Below are 18206 nucleotides of genomic sequence, written 5' to 3'. Positions count from 1 at the left end.
AATGTTAAGAAACCGAGAACCAAAAATCAAACTCACTCTGTATCCTCATCTCTCATATGAAACAATTCATATAAATGTAAGATACGATGATCCATTATATATGGATCATCATCAATCAAAATGTTAAACATAATTAAATCATGAAACACACGTGAAATTAAGACCATTTAATTTTACATAGGAGCCGGAGCTAGAGCAGGCGATGAGACATCGGAGATAGGGCCGGGAGCGGCGCCGGAGCTGAGGATATCCAGCATTGAACGGCGGGGATTTATCCGTTGAGCATCGCACAGATCAGGTAAAAATGCACCTGCATGTAATCAATTAATTAGTACGTTACGTCAAGTCTACACTTTACACAAAATTGAATTATATATATTAGCAACGTAAAATCATATATAAGATGCAATAGAGATATCGTTGTTATTTGAATAATAATTAAGGTGAGCCAAGCATAACAATCAAGCTTCTACCGAAATTCCTTGCTTTGACGATAAGAAACACCATAAAATATGAAAGTTTTTATTAAAAGAAAAAAAGGTTTGAAAGTGAGCTTCTTGCATGCACGTTTAAGAAAAAAGGACCCGACACTAACGAAATACACAAAACACACACAAGTATAGGATTCTAAGTTCTTTAATCAGCCATATAAAACACCATATTGTACACATTTTTCTACTTTAAATTCCTCAAAAAAGAAACTACAGTTCGGTAAATTAATGGACCTTATGGTACACCATTCAAAATTCTCTCTTACATACGCATTTTTACGTAGGGAATATATATCTTCAGTCGTTTCTACCTATTCATTTATGTGGACAGACATAATTAAAAAAAAAAAGTTATAAAAGGAAGACCATATGCATAAAAAATCAAAATCAAAATCTTTCATCAGAAAAAAAAATAAAAATTTCATCAGAAATAATACCGGTGTGTATGCAACCTATTATCTATACACTCATCAAACAATTTGTCAATGCATGGAAGACTTTAAAAAAAAAAAAAAAAGGAAGCTCAAGATCGTACCTTCACCGGCGGCGAGATTGAAATAGAGATCAAGAATGTTAGGGCAATAGTCCAAACAAGCCGGCGAGCAAAGCTTAGCGGCGAATCCTGCCTCCATCATTGTGTCCGACGAGATCCCTACGGTTTTCCGATCAACTCCACAAGCGGATACACAAGCATCGCTCTCCACGTGGTTTACAATCCCTTCCACCTCCACCGTCGAAGTCCGGCAAGTGTATTCTCCGGCGACGTTAGCTGTCTCCAATAAACATCTTTTCCCCGAAGCCGATATTGAGAACGCGCACATATTCGTGGGCAGATTCTCGCAAACTATTTCTTCCCCTACGTTCAAATTATAGGAGCAAAGAACATAAACTAATTAAAAAAAAAATCCAAAGATTTACTAAGGATTACTAACGCTTTCTTTTTTTATGGTCTATCTTCGATCGGTAACTGTGAAATGTATTTGTTCTTCTTCTTATGATGTAAAAACTGAAACTTTATAACCAATAATAGTTTATGAGAAACAAGTTTTGAATTGATCATGAATTAGCTAGATCCTAGGTTCTAAGGATTGGAGATTTCTATATAATAGATATGTTTGTACGTACCTAAAGCGGCATGGAGAAGAGAGGAGAGAATGAACAAGATTGGCAATTTGAGGGAAGAATAAGACATTGCTTCTGGTTTTTTTTTTTTTTTGTTCTCTCTTCTTCTCTTTCTCCTTGATTGAATTTTAGGGGTTAAAGTTTTATGTTTTCAAGGGAAAGAATAATATAGAGAGAACGTGGAAATAGAAAGGCGTATGTTGAAGGACATGTTGTGGGTTTGTGTGTAAATATATACCAGATGTTTTGATGAATGATTTGGATTTGCTATTTTTTTATAATAACATTCTCTATATATGGTATTACTATAATAGTAAAGTTTTTTTTTGTCAACAGTAAACATTATATATTATATAGTAGTTGCAATTTTAATTTTCTTACATTATGCTTTGTCATATTTTCATTTTATAAATGAAATCATTTAATTTCTTATTACGAGTTCATGGGTGTCTCTTTAATTTGGTGGACATTGATATGTACTATACTTATTGGAAAAGGATCAAAACAGCATAATCTTAGACGTGGATAATCCGATAAACACTATATTTTTGGAATGGAAAATGATTTACGTGCTGTTGAGTTGCTATACATATATTATCACCATTGGTTGATTTCAATCTTCAAAGACTGAGCGATGAACAAGGTCACTGAATGAACTTATTTTAGTCGATATTCAAATATCCTAAATTAATGAAACTAATATGGTTAAGTATGTGCTTCTTTAACTTTTAAGAATTGTGTTTTTTTTTTACCAAAATATTCTTTATTGTTTTTACTTTTTTACTATTCGTAGCTTCATTATATTGGTCATATAGGCTTTTAATTTACTTGGATAATTTATTTTTCGTTACATGATATTATATTAACTTTTAGAAAACTTTTTTTGTTAATTGGCATTTTTTAAAATGTTTCAGCGAACGTAATCAAATTTTAAAAAAATAACAATTGATAAAGAATTAGTTGAATTATCTTTTTCATTACAAGACTTTTTGGGTGAGTGGCTTTCTTGGAAACAAAGCGACGTGCGTACATGTGTTCACGTCTGTATTTGACTCAACGCGTTTAGTTCTAATATGGTTTCAATTTTTTTTTTTGTTGGTAAATTAATATGGTTTCAATTTAGAGGCAGAATTTATAAAATCAACAATTATATATTTATTTTGTTGGTAAAACAGTGTATACAAAACATAAATATACGTGCTTTTGATGCAAAAAGTTCAATGTTAGTTTGGTTTAGTATAAAATAATAAATCCAATGATAAGCAAATCTCAAACTTAAAAGTCTCGATTCGATTCACTTTGGTTTGTTTTCGTTTATAAATCCTTAAATTTGGTGTTGCGCGGTCTTGGCTAACCAGGAAAAATAAAACTATTAAGATCAGGCCCAACATACTATGAGCTACACACACTGCCACAGTTTCAGTTGCAGCTTCAGAACTGGTCTAGCAAGTTAGAGTATTTAACTGACGATACTTTGTTGTCTCTGCGACAATCCTTCGATGCAAAACCAGTGAGCACATTTAGAACCTAATCTATCAACGGATAGGGTTCTCGTTTTTCCTCCTCTCACACCCTTTCAAAGGCTCCTCAAACCCTCTATGCGTATAGTAGGCTGGTAGCACATGAAACCGTGTATGGAGGCATTTGGCAAACGCGTAACAACATGCTCCGCAATAACCATCCTCAGCGATCTTTCAAAAAAAATGATCTACACATATGTATAGCTTCGAGAGAAATTGAACTAGAAACACATGTTCAGCATGCATCACATCACATATATGTATAGTATAATGATATTTTAAAGTAGATATTAGAGTCCATTTTTTAAACATCGCTTATAAGTTGCGATTGCACATGGCATATTGGCATGTATATGTATCGAACAAGAAAACAAAACAATGGTATTGTTATTATATGGGGAAATATTAAGAAACCGAGAACCAAAAATCAAATTCACTCTGTATCCTCTTCTCTCATATGAATCAATTCATATAAATGTAAGATACGATCCATTAGATATGGATCATCATCAATCAAAATGTTAAACATAATTAAATCATGAAACACACACGTGAAATTAAGACCATTTAATTTTACATAGGACCCGGAGCTTCATCAGGACCCGGAGCTTCATCAGGACCCGGAGCTTCGTCAGGGGGTGAGGCATCGGAGTCAGGGCCGGCGCTGACGTCGGCTTCCAGCATTGAACGGTGGGGATTTATCCGTTGAGCATCGCACAGAGCAGGTAAAAATGCACCTGCAGGTAGTCAACTAATTGGTACGTTACGTCAAGTCTACACTTTACACAACATTGAATTATATATATATTAGCAACGTAAAATCATATATAAGATGCAATAGAGATATCATTGTCATTTGAATAATAATTAAGGTGATTGAAGCATAACAATCAAGCTTCTACCGAAATTCCTTGCATGCATGCACTGATGCACGTGTAAGAAAAAGGACCCGACAGTACCGAAATACACAACACACACACAAGCATCAGATTCTTAGTTATTTAATCAGCCATATAATTATGATATAAAACACCATCTTATACACATTCATTTCTATGATAGCTAGTATCAATTTCTCAACAAAATTTATTTCAAAGAAAGTACAGTTACGTAAAGTATAATATGTGGTACACCATTCTAAATTCTCCCTTACTTACTCGGTATCAATTAATGTAGGCATTTTTACTTGTGCAATATATACCTTCAGTCGTTTCTACCTATTCATTTATGCCGACAGACATAATTAACAAAAAAAAAAAAGTTTTTTTTTTCGTCAAGATAAAAAAAGTGTTTATAAAACAAGACCGTACAAAAAAAAAAATCAAAATCTTTCATCACAGTTTATACCGGTACGTATGCAATATATATCTATACACTCATCAAACAAATTGTCGTCAATGCATTGAAGACTTTTTAAAAAATAAAACTAAAAAGAAGTTCAAGATCGTACCTCCACCGGCGATATCAACAATGTTCGGGCAATAGTCCAAACAAGCCGGCGAGCAAAGCTTAGCGGCGAATCCTGCCTCCATCATTGTGTCCGACAAGAACCCTACGGTTTTCCGATCAACTCCACAAGCGGATACACAAGCATCGCTCTCCACGTGGTTTACAATCCCTTCCACCTCCACCGCCGAAGTCCGGCAAATGTATTCTCCGGCGACGTTAGCTGTCTCCAATAAACATCTTTTCCCGGAAGCCGATATTGAGAACGCGCAGATATTCGTGGGCAGATTCTCGCAAACAATTTCTTCCCCTACATACAATTATAGGACATCAGAACATTAACTAATTTAAAAATAAAAATTCAATGATTTGCATAGGATTATTTACACTTTCGTTTCCTATGGTTTATCTTAGATGGGTAACTGTGAAATCTAATGTTCTTCTTCTTACGATGTAAAACTGAACTTTTATAACCAATGATAGTTTATGAGAAACAAGTTTTGGAATTTGATCATGAATTAGCTAGATCCTAGTTTCAAACGATTGGAGATTTCTATATAATAGATATGTTTTGTACGTACCTAAAGCGGCTTGGAGAAGAGAGGAGAGAATGAGAAAGATTGGCAATTTGAGGGAAGAATAAGACATTGCTTCTTTTTTTGTGTGTTCTCTCTTCTTCAGTACTTTCTCCTTGATTGAATTTTAGGGGTTAAATTAAGTTTTACGTTTTCAAGGGAAAGAGTAATATAGAGAGAACGTGGAAATAGAAAGGCGTATGTTGAAGGACATGTTGTGGGTTTCTGTGTAAATAATATATACAAGATGTTTGATGAATGATTTTTATTTACTATTTTTTAATATAACACGTTTGTTGCAATAGTTGTGGGTTTCTGTGTAAATAGTTGCAATTTTAATTTTCTCACGTTTTGCGTGATTGCTCATGTATTTTAATTTTATAAATGGAATCATTTAATCTCTTATTACGAGTTCATGGATGTCTCTTTAATTTAGTGGACATTCATATACACTAGATAAAACCCCGCGTGTACACGCGGTAATTTTTATATATATAATAGTTTAGTTTATCAATAATATATATATATATATATGCAAATTTGAATTTTCTAAATTATGATAGAATTATGTAATTGCAAATCACTTTCTATGGTTATCTCTTTAAATTATTATTAGACATATATCTGTTTGTTTATTATATATTTTCTGTTTTTTTACTAATGAAATAAAGTTAACAAATACGTACATTCATCGATACACAATAAAATACAAAATATTGTGTTTGTTTGTTTCAGCTTAACTTTTAAATCTCATCTCAAATCCTTTGAGTTCTGCTTAGGGTAATAAATATTAAAAACAATAATTTTTTTCTAAATAATCTTTTTTTTTGTTAAAAAAATATAAAGTTCGGACGTCAATAGAATAAATATGATAGAGTTTGGGCATTATATTCTCTTGATACATAAAGAATTTTGTCTATGTGACAGAAAAATAATGCGCTACGTAAAAAAATTTAATAGCTAATTTTATATTGAGTTAAACATTCACTATATGCCAGTCTTATGTATCTACAAAAGATGTACGAAAACTATAAACATAAATTGAACAGAAAACAAAATACCTCTAAAACTTCAACTTCGTTTGTTATATCATCTGCTCTAAACCTAATATTGTTAGGCACCAGAGCATTACAAATACAAAGATATCATAATTTTTCATGTATGCAATAAATAGAAACTATTTATGATTTTTTAAATGTTTTGCGAACAAAAAAAAACGTCGCATAAAACTCTATATTAATATGAAAACAAGAAATAATTATTTTAATGGTTCATAAAGTTTTTCTTATATATACATAAAATAGGAATATTGATATATATATATCACGCTACATACAGCTTGTTCCTAGCTAGCTCTCTTTCTATGAGGGAAGGATTGTTTATCATTGCCTCTTCGTAGACACGTAGAGTGATTATATCCATGTATTTGATCGCATTTCTGATCTGAAACACCAAAAACCACAATCACTAAAACAAAAGTAACACAAAAAATCTGTATTTTGGATATGTTATTTGAAGACCTTAATTCTTTCCCAATGTTGGTTATGAACGTGACTGCAGTGGCGCTATATCTGATTTCTGGAGCTCTATGAGCGTGTAAGAGAAAGTTGAAAAATAGGTGGAATGCCGCTCCGATCCATTTTATAGTAACATATGATTATGGCTCTTGATTCTTCGAATTTATTTTAGTGTCGTTCAATTTTTTTGGGTGTGCTTTACGAAGTGGTAACACTACAAGTTCAATACATTTACTTTTTATTGTAAGAGAATGACTTTTCGAGATATAAACTACTTTTGTATTTGTGTCATGGCTGATGAATTAAATTTTTTTTTTGGGACTGAGAAAATTAATTTTTTCAAAAGCTGATGTGTCAAAATATAAAGTGCTTATGTGTCAAGCTTGTGAGACTCAACTGAGTCTTTATATAATAGACTAGAAGAGTACCCGCGCATACACGCGAGTTGTTTTTCTTTTAGTTATGTTTTTTAATTAATATTTTCATTTGGTAGTTTAGAAATACCCTTCTTATTTTGTTACTCAGAAGATTTTAGTAAGAGAATTCAGTTTTGTTTAAATCAGCACCAAAGTTTTTATATATTAAAATAGTAAAATTTAATTGACTTGAGTGGAGAACTAACGAATAATATTAGTAGTGTTTCCTCTATCCATCCAAACAAATCCCTCATCCTTAATTGTTCAGCAAAAATAGTCACCAATACCCTTGTAGGAATCAGAGAATCTGCTAGCTTTGAGCAAAAGAAAATATGGCAAAAGAAAGAACTTAGTTAACTCGTAACAAAAACATTGAAGACCCAATCTTTCGAAGCAACAATTATGAAACTTGCGATAATCAGTCAAGACGAACACCTGGTATAAGTTACATCTAAACAATCATAGGACATCAATGCCCTTGCATAGACAAAGAATAAAATGTAATCACCGATCTCTGCCGCAGTTATCGCAAACAGTTGTGAGTGCACACCATTCGTCATGTTCTTGCGGCATCCCATTTTTTGATGTCACCTAGACATCAAGCGTTAGGGTGAAGATCAAACCTAGCTCAGACGTAAATACACAACACTCCAAGGTCAAAGGTAAAAAAAGAAACTCTTATGAAGAAGATATGTTATATGGGTAACTAATTTATATACTTATAGATGTGTTAATGATACAAAAACTTTGAAACTCTTTTTCTTCTCGTCATTCAGATATTGGTAGTGGATTTAAATAATCAAATTATATTTTAATGTAGAATTTGGAACGTTTTTTCCATCAACATATAATTAATCATTTTGAAAAAAAAATCATCAATAGCCAAATTAATGTGTATTCTTGAAATGTGATTTTTTTCTAATGTGGAGAGGCTGAAGTATCAAAAAGATGGGTGCTTAGGTGTCAACCTCTTGTCTTAATATAATAGATTTTTGGAAAATGATCAAACCATCCTAAAACTTAGAAGTGAATAATCCGAAAACTTAAGACTAAATTTCTGGAATGGAAAATGATTTACGTGCTGGTGAGTTGCTATACATATATTATCACCATTGGTTGATTTCAATCTTCGAAGAGACTGATCGCTGGAAAAAAGAATTCTTTATTTACTTAACAAGGTCACTGAATGTGTTCATGTCCGTATTAGAGCATGTCCAGTAGTAAACCTCATAGAGGGGTTCATCAGCATTAAAAAACAATATTTTTCGATTTGTGTGGGTTGAGAAGAACTCGGGTGAAAATGTGGTTCCAGTAGTGAACTCCATTTTGGGGTTCATCCCAAACAAAATTTTTTTTTTTTTGAATTAAATTTTTTTTTTGTTTAAACAAAAAACACACATTTATTATAAAATAGAGAAATACAATTTATTACACATAATTTTAGAAAATACAATATATAAGAGTAAAATTTAATACAAGAAAATTAGAAACATACAATATTTGTAAAATTTAAAAAACTTAACCAAATTTATTCCAAATATTTTCTATTAAATCCTCTTTCAATCGTTCATGTATCTGTCTGTCACGGAGTTCGTTTCGTTTTGCCATCATCAAATTTGAGACATTTGTAGGCATACGTGTAGAATATGTCCTATCCACCTGCGAATTTCTGCTTCCATCTTCTTGTTGGAATTGTTCTATATTGGCTAGAATGTAGCTATGTCGTTCGTTTTCTACTATCATATTGTGTAATATGATAGAAGCTCGCATAATTTTCCCAATTTTTTCTTTATCCCAAAAAAAAAGCAGGATTTTTGATAATTGCAAATCTAGCTTGCAGCACGCCAAAAGCCCGCTCCACATCTTTTCGGATGGATTCTTGTTTAGTTGCAAATTTGCTATTTTTTTCTCCTTGAGGAAGATGAATTGATTGTATAAAGGTAGTCCATTTCGGGTAAATGCCGTTTGTGAGATAATATGGCAAACGATACTCGTTACCGTTTACCCAGTATCTCACTTTTGGAGCTCGACCTTGCAAGATGTCATAAAAAACTGGTGACCGATCAAGAACGTTAATATAATTTAATGTACCTGGGTCCAAAAAATGCGTGCCATATCCAAAGATCTTGTGATGCCTCTAAAACGATAGTCGGTTTTCCTGATCCGCGTGTATATTGACCTCTCCATGCGGTTGGGCAATTCTTCCATTCCCAATGCATACAATCGATGCTTCCAATCATCCCGGGAAATCCCCGTTCCACGCCGATCTGGACGATTTTGACGGAATCGTCGCGAATCGCAGGTGAAGAGGAAGAGAGGAGAAAAAAAAGGGGAAACACACAAAATGATTTTTTGGCCCAAAAATAATTCATTTCTCGAAAATTACCACGAAATCTCCTCCAATCGCAATGTGACACGTCGCGAAGAAATGGGGTCGTCGAGCTCGCGCGGATGAACCGATCCATCAATAATGGGCTATATTTCTTTTTTTTTAAATACACTTTGCTTATGAACCCGAACCCGAACTTCTTCTCCAAACCCCACTGGACATGCTCTTAGACTCAACGCGACGTGCCTACATGTTCACGTCCGTATTTGACTCAACGTGTTTAGTTCTAATATGGTTGCCGGAGAATTTATAAAACAAAAGTGTTATTATTAGTTTTGGGTAAAATAGTGCATACAAAACATAAAAATACGTACTTTGAAATTTTGAATATAAAGAACCTAAAATAATTTGTTCAATTTTAGTTTGGTTTAGTATAAAATAAGAAATCCAATGATAAGCAAATCTAAGATTTAAAAGTCTCGATTCGATTCACTTCGGTTTGTTTTCGTTTATATGGCCAAGGACTAGAACAACCAAAAAATCCTTAAATTTGGTGTTGCGGTATTGGGCTAACCAAGAGGAATAAACTATTTAGATCGGGCCCAACTCTCTTTATAACATATACTATTTAACTACTAATCCTTAATAAATCGGCCTGCTTATATATACACTTATCTTTAGGTCCGTAAGAGAAAAGCCACGTGTCAACTACATCAAGATAAGTGGGACCCGCTTTGTTAAACTGAAAGCATAAATCGAATCCTTCGTCCACCTCACAATCCGATTCTCTCCTCTCTCTCTCTCTCCACCTCCAAAAACACACACACAAACCTCCTCCCAGTGTTTTTTTCAAAAACACAAACGCAGCAAAAATGGCAGCAACCGCCGCGACAACGTCGTCGTCTCATCTTCTCCTCTCAAGCTCTCGCCACGTGGCGGCCGCATCTCAGCCCCGGATCCTTTTCCCGAGATCTCTGTTCTCCTCCGGGAAGCGAGCAGCCGGGAGGAATCATCATGCTGCAGGTGGTGGAGTGAGGTGTATGGCGGTGGCGGCGGATGCTGCTGCGACGGCGGAGACGAAATCTCCGGCGAGGAAGAAGAGTGGGTACGAGCTTCAGACGCTGACGAGCTGGTTACTGAGGCAGGAGCAGAAAGGAGAGATAGATACGGAGATGGCGATAGTGATGTCGAGCATAGCCATGGCTTGTAAGCAGATCGCTTCACTTGTCCAACGCGCCGGAATATCTAATTTGACCGGTGTTCAAGGCGCCGTTAACATTCAGGGAGAGGATCAGAAGAAGCTTGACGTCGTCTCTAATGAGGTCAATAATATTCATACACATGATTGAATATTCTTAAAAGTATTTCACTTTTGGAATCAAAACATTAACCAAAAATAGAACCAATTCACATGTTTATTATTTTTTTATCAGTAAATAAATGAATTTTTTTTTTGACGGAGAAAAAAGATAGAAAAGAATGAGATAATGAAAAGATTTTGAAGGATGGTTAATTGCAGGTGTTTTCGAACTGCTTGAGATCAAGTGGAAGAACGGGAATCATAGCGTCTGAGGAAGAGGACGTGCCTGTGGCGGTGGAAGAGAGTTACTCCGGTAACTACATCGTCGTCTTCGACCCTCTTGACGGTTCCTCAAACATTGACGCGGCCGTCTCCACCGGTTCCATCTTTGGTATCTACAGTCCCAATGACGAGTGTATCGTCGACGACTCCGACGATATCTCCGCCGTAAACTCAACTACTCAATTTACCAAATTTTTATTTCTTCATCTTACCAAAAATTTTAGATTATTCGATTCGGTTTGATGCGGTTAAACTAGTAAAACCAATTCGGGTTACGGTTCTGTTTTGGTTAAGTGATTTGGTTGCGTTTGGTTCGGTTTAGTTGGCTTATGTTGCTATTGTTGTAGCTTGGGACAGCAGAAGAAAGGTGTATAGTAAACGTGTGCCAGCCAGGGAACAACTTACTAGCAGCAGGCTACTGTATGTACTCGAGCTCAGTCATCTTCGTTCTTACTTTAGGCAAAGGCGTTTTCGCCTTCACACTCGACCCAATGTACGGCGAGTTCGTACTCACGCAAGAGAACATCGAGATCCCCAAAGCCGGTAAAATCTACTCCTTCAACGAAGGCAACTACCAGATGTGGGACGACAAACTGAAGAAGTACATTGATGATCTCAAGGACCCTGGTCCAAGTCAGAAGCCTTACTCGGCAAGGTACATTGGAAGTTTGGTCGGAGATTTTCACAGGACTTTGTTGTACGGTGGGATTTATGGGTACCCTCGTGACGCCAAGAGCAAAAACGGAAAGCTTAGGCTTTTGTATGAGTGTGCACCAATGAGTTTCATCGTTGAACAAGCCGGAGGTAAAGGATCAGATGGACACCAGAGAGTACTTGATATCCAACCAACCGAGGTAGCTCAAACACACACACATTTCATACATCTACTTTATTACAAGAATTTATGTTCGGTTTGGTTGTTTTTCTTTATGCTACCCTGCTATACTAACTTTGTATCCAAAATTTAGTGTCATCATCCTAATTATCTTCTTTGGGATACCTTACAGATACATCAGAGGGTTCCTCTTTACATTGGAAGCAAGGAGGAAGTGGAGAAGCTGGAGAAGTACCTGGCTTGAGTCATGTACCAAACATTAGCCATTTTTATTTCTATTATAAGCCAATTTCTGACTATGTGGTATATGCAGATAGATGCAGAAATGATGAAACTTCTATTTTGTTGTTGATATTCAATATAGAGAAATCAGTTGTTAAATTATAGAGCCAATACCAAGTTTGATTGATACAACTCTTACTACTCGTTAATTAGGATGGACCATAGGGCATAGCATTTTTACATTCCACAGATCATTTCAAAAAAATAGCACCGTAGTTAGCCAAAAGCAGAGGATCTGTGTATTGGTGTCTTGGAGCCAATTACAGTCTTCAAAATTCAGTACATCGTCTGTAACATGACTCTAGCTGCAACTCTTGGCTGTGTAAAGAGAAGAATAGCTGAGTTAGGAAGAGTAAGCAAAATGTATATTTAAAAAATCATCTGTTGCAAATGAAGCATAAAGAATGAGTGGACAGAGCAAAGGTATATTTAAAAATCTGTTGCAGACCAGAATATACCAACCTTAAGTGATCATATCTTTTCCTTGAATCACTTCAGTCACAGTTGATGTATATTCTGACATGGTCTGGTCAGGCTCTAGATTCCCGTTCCCTGATTCAGGAGACGACCTGTGATTTACAACAGCGTAATGAGCAGACAGCAAGAGATAACAGACATTTACAGAAACTGATATTATAAAACAAAGCACATACCCTGCCACAGTTGGAATGGGTGCATTTGGGGTACTTCCTTCACAACCAATATCAAAATCAACTAGTAGCCCTAGCTCGGAGAATGAGAAGTCTTCACCAAAGACAGAAAAATCAATGTCAGATAAATCAACTTCAGGCTCAGACCCAGATGGTGAAGTTGAAGCCAAGTCTGCAGTGGCAGGTGCCTCAAGGCACATTTCTGTATCAGTTTCATCAAAATTGAGCCTTCCTTTCACATGGTCTCTCTTATTTAACATCTTAATGTTAGACTTGACCGGTGAAGAAGAAGAAATCAGATGGCTCCTTTCCACTGTATAAGAAGTAATCTGCTTGAGAGGGCTAATTGTGAATCTCTCCCTTGTAACAATTGTGCAGTTTGTAGGAGTAACTTCTTTCTGGGGACTGTTGGACTTATCGCTGCAAGGAGAAGCATGCTTTTGTGGTGTCTTAAGACATGTTGAACTTGTAGGAAGGGACGAATCAGCCTTGTTGAACAAACACTTGGCCACGCTTGACCCGTGACCAGTCATTAACTCATTTGCTGATGAGTTCTTGGCCAATGTCAGTGTTTCAGATGGAGTTTGAGACGACAAATTGTTAGCTGCTTTATCAGCTTGTGGGATCTTATTCGTCTCTGAATACAAGAAAAAAAAGACAAAAATAAGTTGAAGGGTACTAGAGATTTAACCAAATTTAATTAACATGTAGATGTAGGCATAAACACATACCATTTGCTGTTGAGTTGTCTTGTGCTGTAGTAATCCGCGCTTTCCTAGTTACCGGAGGAGTTCCTACAGAGACCTCATGAACTTTTCGTTTTCCAGGCTGACTAGTCAAAGGTGTGGAGAAATTCCCAAAATCTACTCTTTTGTTACCCAACAATGACACTGACATAACATTAGGTGTGTTGTATTGAGCGCAGCCTGAAAAAACAAAAACATGTTATTAGTTCCATATGCGTAAAGTCGGATACATCAGCTAGGTACAGAAAATCAAGACCTATACATTAGCAGCAAAATTTTGTGTCCAAGTGTAAATCATCTTAGTACACAATTGCAATGTTCTAACAAACAGAAAACAGCTAGAATCGGTTCAATCGATAATGTGGAACATGAAAAGATCAAGATTCCAAAAAAACCAGGCTAAAATTCCAAAAAAACCTGAAGAAGAGGCTCTGTAGTTTTTCTGTTGAGAAGCCGGAGCAGCCACTGGTGGAGGAGGAACGGTGAGGCTGGCGTTGTAAGTGTTCATCACATTCTGCATCCCCTGCAACAGATTCTGAACTCTAATTTTCTCTTGATCCAATATCACTCTCTCTTGAGCCAACGCCACTTTCTGTTCCCTTAAGCATACGTAATCTTTCAATATATCCTCAAGGGTCAAATAACTCTTCAGAACCTACGAACGCAATAAAAACGCATAAGAAAAAGAAAAAGGAAAAAAAAACCCAATGGATTAAGCAGCAGAACAACAAATACAAGAGAATTTTCGTGAGCTTACATCACGAACTGGGGATTTGGAGAGGAGAGAGGAAGCTTCAGTTCTAAAGAGGTTTCGGGTTTTTGAGAATCGATTGTCGTAGAGGTAACGATCGACGATGAAAGCAATTTGCGTCGGAGTAATTTCTCCATTACCGATGTTAGGCGATCCCTTGGATCTGCTCGATTTCCCCATCTCGATTACTTCTGGAAATCGAAAACCCTAAATTAAGACGAAGATGAAGCACAAGAGAGAGATAAAGAGATGGAAGTGGAAAAGACCTGAAGAAGAGAGGGTTTTTAGTAAAAGAGTAACAAGGAGCGGGAGATTTTCAAAAAAATCGGTTTGGAGCGATTTCGTGTTTTTTATTTTGCCGGGAGATACTTGCGCCTGTTCGTGGCGGTAACCTGAATGTTTTGAAAGTAAAAAACTGTGAAGTTTTACTTTTTTACCATTACTATCCAATAGTTTATTTTCACTGTTGTATGAGGAGGAGTGTACTAATACAACAGTGTAGATAAATAATTAAATACTGTAATAGTAGGATTTATTTCAGCCAGACATGAATATCAGCTTTTTACCCTCTTTCTTTATTAGCTAAGTGAGGAAAGAGGAATATACAAATTATGGAATAACATAGATTATTGGGAAAATTCGCGATTGAATTTACCATGCATGAACGAGCTACAATTGTAAAATTAAATTTAAGAGGATACGGTAATTTGTTTAAACGAAATAAAATTCTAAATTTCTTAAGGAAAAAAGAAACAAATTACTTGATTTTCTTAGGCATCCTTAGTACAAGACGGTCGCAACATTTTGATAACCGTTCATGTTGATTTTGACCTAACAACTTTAAAAATCAGCTAACGAACGAATTTTGTTTTTTTATTTGTGAAAACAGATTTGGATTATTTTTTACATAAAAATAAAAAGAAAAAAATATAATCATCGATAATATATGAAAATATCATGTATATATAATACAACCAATTGGGAAATAATTTAACATAACTAAAAGTGGAACATGTCATAAACGCATTCTAAATACCACAAACACATTTGAGATTAATGGTTTTTCCGTGTTTGAATGAAAATGATGAAAGCATTTTTGGGGTTTACCACGGTGACAACAACGAAAGCAAAAACACTGAGAAAGATTCACAGCAACGAGGAGACAAAAGTTGCTACCTTTAACGCTTTTCGCATTGTCCAATTGCTTAACCCCATCACTCCCTGTTCTTTCTCTCTCTTCCTCAACCACTTTACTCTCTCCATCAGGAGATCTAAAATCTCCCCATTTTCTTACCCTAGAAATCAACCACAGATTCCACAGCTGCTTCATTAATGGCGAGCTACATTCTCTCCAGGTCATCCCTTCTTCTACTCCTGGCTTTACTCTCTCTCTTCTCCAGAAACTCGATCTCGGAAGCTAAATCCTCCTTCTCGTTCACAAGTTTCGGTAAAAAACCGAGCTTTGATTCTGACGACATTTCCCTTTACGGCGACGCTAAGCTCGTCGACGGCGGATCCTCGATTTCGATTCAGCTGAATGACTCAGTGAGCCAAGGTGATGGGTTAGTTGTCTACAAGAAACCCATTGAGTTCGTCGAGACTGAATCCGAGTATCCCGCTGGATTTTCCACTTTTATCTCTTTCTCGATTTCTCCTAGTCGTGGTGGGAGGCTCGGATTCGTCGCGTTTCCTGTTAATGGGACATCTGATCACTCTTTATTTGAAGTCAAGTTTGATACTTCGGAAAATTTCACCAAGATTGGAGATTCGAGTGTCGCGGTAATAGTCGATGGTACTAATGTTCCTGAGAAGACTCGCGATTTCTCAATCGCAAACTTGCAGAAGAAGGAGGAGGAGAAGTTGGTGTTGTTGTACGCTTGGATTAATTACATAGCAGGTGGTCAGTTCTTAGAAGTCCGGTTAAGCAAATCAGAAAGCATTAAACCTGTTGATCCTGTGATATTTACTTGGATCAACTTGTCGGGGATGTTGAAAGGTAAAGATGAGTTCATGGTTGGTGTTAAGTCGTATAACGGTACTTTTAATCTCCATTCTTGGAGCTTGGAAGCGAGACGCGTCCCTAAGGGTATGCACTCTTATGGGGCGCTTTTGGGGGCGAAGCTTAGAGAAGAGGAGGAGGCAAAGAGGCGGAGAAGAGAAAGGGTGTGGGAGATTGTGAGTTGCTTCGGCATGACCTTTGCATCTACTGGGCTTGTGTTCTTCGCCATGATGCATATATGGGCAGCTTTCAAAAGGAAGAATATTGTGATGGTGATGCAGGAGGAATGTGGTATCAAGACTAAGGAGTTTGAGTACGAGAAGATGGAGAAAATGGAAATTGTGATGAGTAAAGCTGAGGCGCAAGTAGTAAAGAAGTGAAGTCAAATTTCGTTTTTTTTTGTGTGCTTTAGGATATGTGATCTTTATGTAATCAAGTAGATTTCTTGGGTTTGTAATGGTGACTAGTAATCCACGATGTTCTTCAATTGGCTACTGTAGCCCCCTTGTTTTTCTATGTGTGTAAGCTTATTACATTGTTATTATTCTTTGGCACTTTTAGTTTGTTTCAGCATTATAAATGCGAGTAGAATGGGATATTCGTTTGAGATAGATAAGAAAAACAACTTCCACCTCCTACATAGTTATCAATAATCACGATCATTTTAGGTACGCAACGTAGTTTATATTCATCTACTTAAACTCTTCAACCGAAGATAATCTTCATCACAATGACTGCCACGTTCATGAACAGGAGGGGCAGTCTCATGTACTGGCAGGCATTAATCAGACCTATGATTTGGCCTTTGAAAGAGTTTCTTCTACCGGTTTGGTGGACATTTTCAAGTGTCCATCCTCTTGGAGCAAGGAAACGATCTTCATTGAGGATTGCAAATGCATTAGCAAAGAGGAGCAGACCTCTCATCAATGTCCAGAAGGCCATCTTTCTCTGTGGTGCATAGTGTTGATAAAAACAAATCAGAATCAGGGAAAAGAGAGACTGAGTGGAACAAAGTTGTCTGATTCTTGGCACACAGTTAAACATAACCGTTAAGGAACTTGGATTAGAACTCTATGAATGGACACTAAGTTAGTGCAAGTATAAATTTTCATTGTTTCAGTGATTCACTGTGAAACATGAACATAGCAGTAAAAAATCTTGATTAAAACATATAAAGAGAAATGCCCAAGCCACCAGAATGATTAAGCTGTCTTGTTATTTGGTTGAATTGGTTCCTATAATGATGTCATCTAGAATTTATACTATTGCAGGAGTCACCGAGATAGCATTGAAAAGTGCCTTACGCTAAGCATGATGTTATAGCAACCATTCTCAAGGACATATAAGAACCTAAGCAACAGAAATATGATTGGTGACAGTTTTTCAGGATCAAAAAAGCAGGTTGTGAAAAGCACCAAGCTAGATATAAACCCAAGAAACACTAGATGATGTTTTCTTATGAATTTGGTTAACAGAACACTTCAACCATGAAAGCTCAGAATAATGTCAAAAACGCATATAAGCAGTTGATAACTTGATTATGGTTTGATACTGCTTAAAGACATCCGAGAAATCTGAGCTATTGCATTCCTCAGTAATTACACTGCTGGTCTAAACCTGAGATCGAGACTGTAATCGAAGATCCAAAGAAGCAGCGAAACTGATCGATCGATTCCAGAATTACATTAAAAAAAAACACCAAAACTAGCAACCACTGAAACTTAGAAAGATTACTTACCGGCGGGAAGAAATTTACGATGAGGACGACGCGAGAAGGAGATAATCGAATCGTCTGTGAGATTTTGTAGCCGAAACCGAGTGAATGGTTTTTATTCTTCTTTCCTCTTCTTCTTCTTATGAAGTCTGAAATGTTTCTTAAAAACACGGTTCGGGTTTTTCAAGGGTTGAACCGGATCCAGTAATATTCGGGTCAGGACCCGATATG

General features: G+C 36.1%; 6 protein-coding genes across 6 annotated transcripts; 2 read left to right on the top strand and 4 right to left on the bottom strand.

Moving 5' to 3' along the window:
* On the bottom strand, positions 1–1815 carry LOC18021341. The gene is made up of 3 exons (XM_006403561.2): positions 1617–1815; positions 1027–1347; positions 1–310 (listed from the first exon to the last, which is right to left on the bottom strand). The coding sequence occupies exons 1-3, from the start codon at positions 1681–1683 to the stop codon at positions 174–176; spliced, it is 525 nt and encodes a 174-aa protein (XP_006403624.2). The 5' UTR covers positions 1684–1815; the 3' UTR covers positions 1–173.
* Positions 1816–3706: 1891 nt separating this feature from the next.
* On the bottom strand, positions 3707–5242 carry LOC18021340. The gene is made up of 3 exons (XM_006403560.2): positions 5161–5242; positions 4584–4889; positions 3707–3870 (listed from the first exon to the last, which is right to left on the bottom strand). Exons 1-3 carry the CDS (start codon positions 5225–5227, stop codon positions 3707–3709), a joined length of 537 nt encoding a protein of 178 aa, XP_006403623.2. The 5' UTR covers positions 5228–5242.
* Positions 5243–10204: 4962 nt separating this feature from the next.
* On the top strand, positions 10205–12226 carry LOC18021339 (fructose-1,6-bisphosphatase 1, chloroplastic). The gene is made up of 4 exons (XM_006403559.2): positions 10205–10738; positions 10936–11163; positions 11346–11852; positions 12006–12226. The coding sequence occupies exons 1-4, from the start codon at positions 10289–10291 to the stop codon at positions 12075–12077; spliced, it is 1257 nt and encodes a 418-aa protein (XP_006403622.1). The 5' UTR covers positions 10205–10288; the 3' UTR covers positions 12078–12226.
* Positions 12227–12261: 35 nt separating this feature from the next.
* On the bottom strand, positions 12262–14475 carry LOC18021338. Its single transcript, XM_006403558.2, has 6 exons — positions 14269–14475; positions 13929–14166; positions 13497–13691; positions 12769–13402; positions 12578–12684; positions 12262–12433 (listed from the first exon to the last, which is right to left on the bottom strand). The coding sequence occupies exons 1-5, from the start codon at positions 14440–14442 to the stop codon at positions 12579–12581; spliced, it is 1347 nt and encodes a 448-aa protein (XP_006403621.1). The 5' UTR covers positions 14443–14475; the 3' UTR covers positions 12262–12433; position 12578.
* A 973-nt stretch (positions 14476–15448) lies between these two features.
* On the top strand, positions 15449–16815 carry LOC18021337 (L-type lectin-domain containing receptor kinase VIII.1). The gene has a single exon (XM_006403557.2). It carries the CDS (start codon positions 15595–15597, stop codon positions 16639–16641), a length of 1047 nt encoding a protein of 348 aa, XP_006403620.1. The 5' UTR covers positions 15449–15594; the 3' UTR covers positions 16642–16815.
* Positions 16816–16859: 44 nt separating this feature from the next.
* On the bottom strand, positions 16860–18143 carry LOC18021336 (immediate early response 3-interacting protein 1). Its single transcript, XM_006403556.2, has 2 exons — positions 18000–18143; positions 16860–17209 (listed from the first exon to the last, which is right to left on the bottom strand). The coding sequence occupies exon 2, from the start codon at positions 17201–17203 to the stop codon at positions 16967–16969; it is 237 nt and encodes a 78-aa protein (XP_006403619.2). The 5' UTR covers positions 17204–17209; positions 18000–18143; the 3' UTR covers positions 16860–16966.
* Positions 18144–18206: the final 63 nt, after the last annotated feature.

The sequence above is a fragment of the Eutrema salsugineum genome, unplaced genomic scaffold (genome assembly GCF_000478725.1).
Source record: "Eutrema salsugineum unplaced genomic scaffold, Eutsalg1_0 scaffold_16, whole genome shotgun sequence".
Lineage (NCBI taxonomy): Eukaryota > Viridiplantae > Streptophyta > Magnoliopsida > Brassicales > Brassicaceae > Eutrema > Eutrema salsugineum.
Note: the sequence above shows the minus strand (reverse complement) of the source record. Positions and strands in the feature narration are given on the sequence as shown.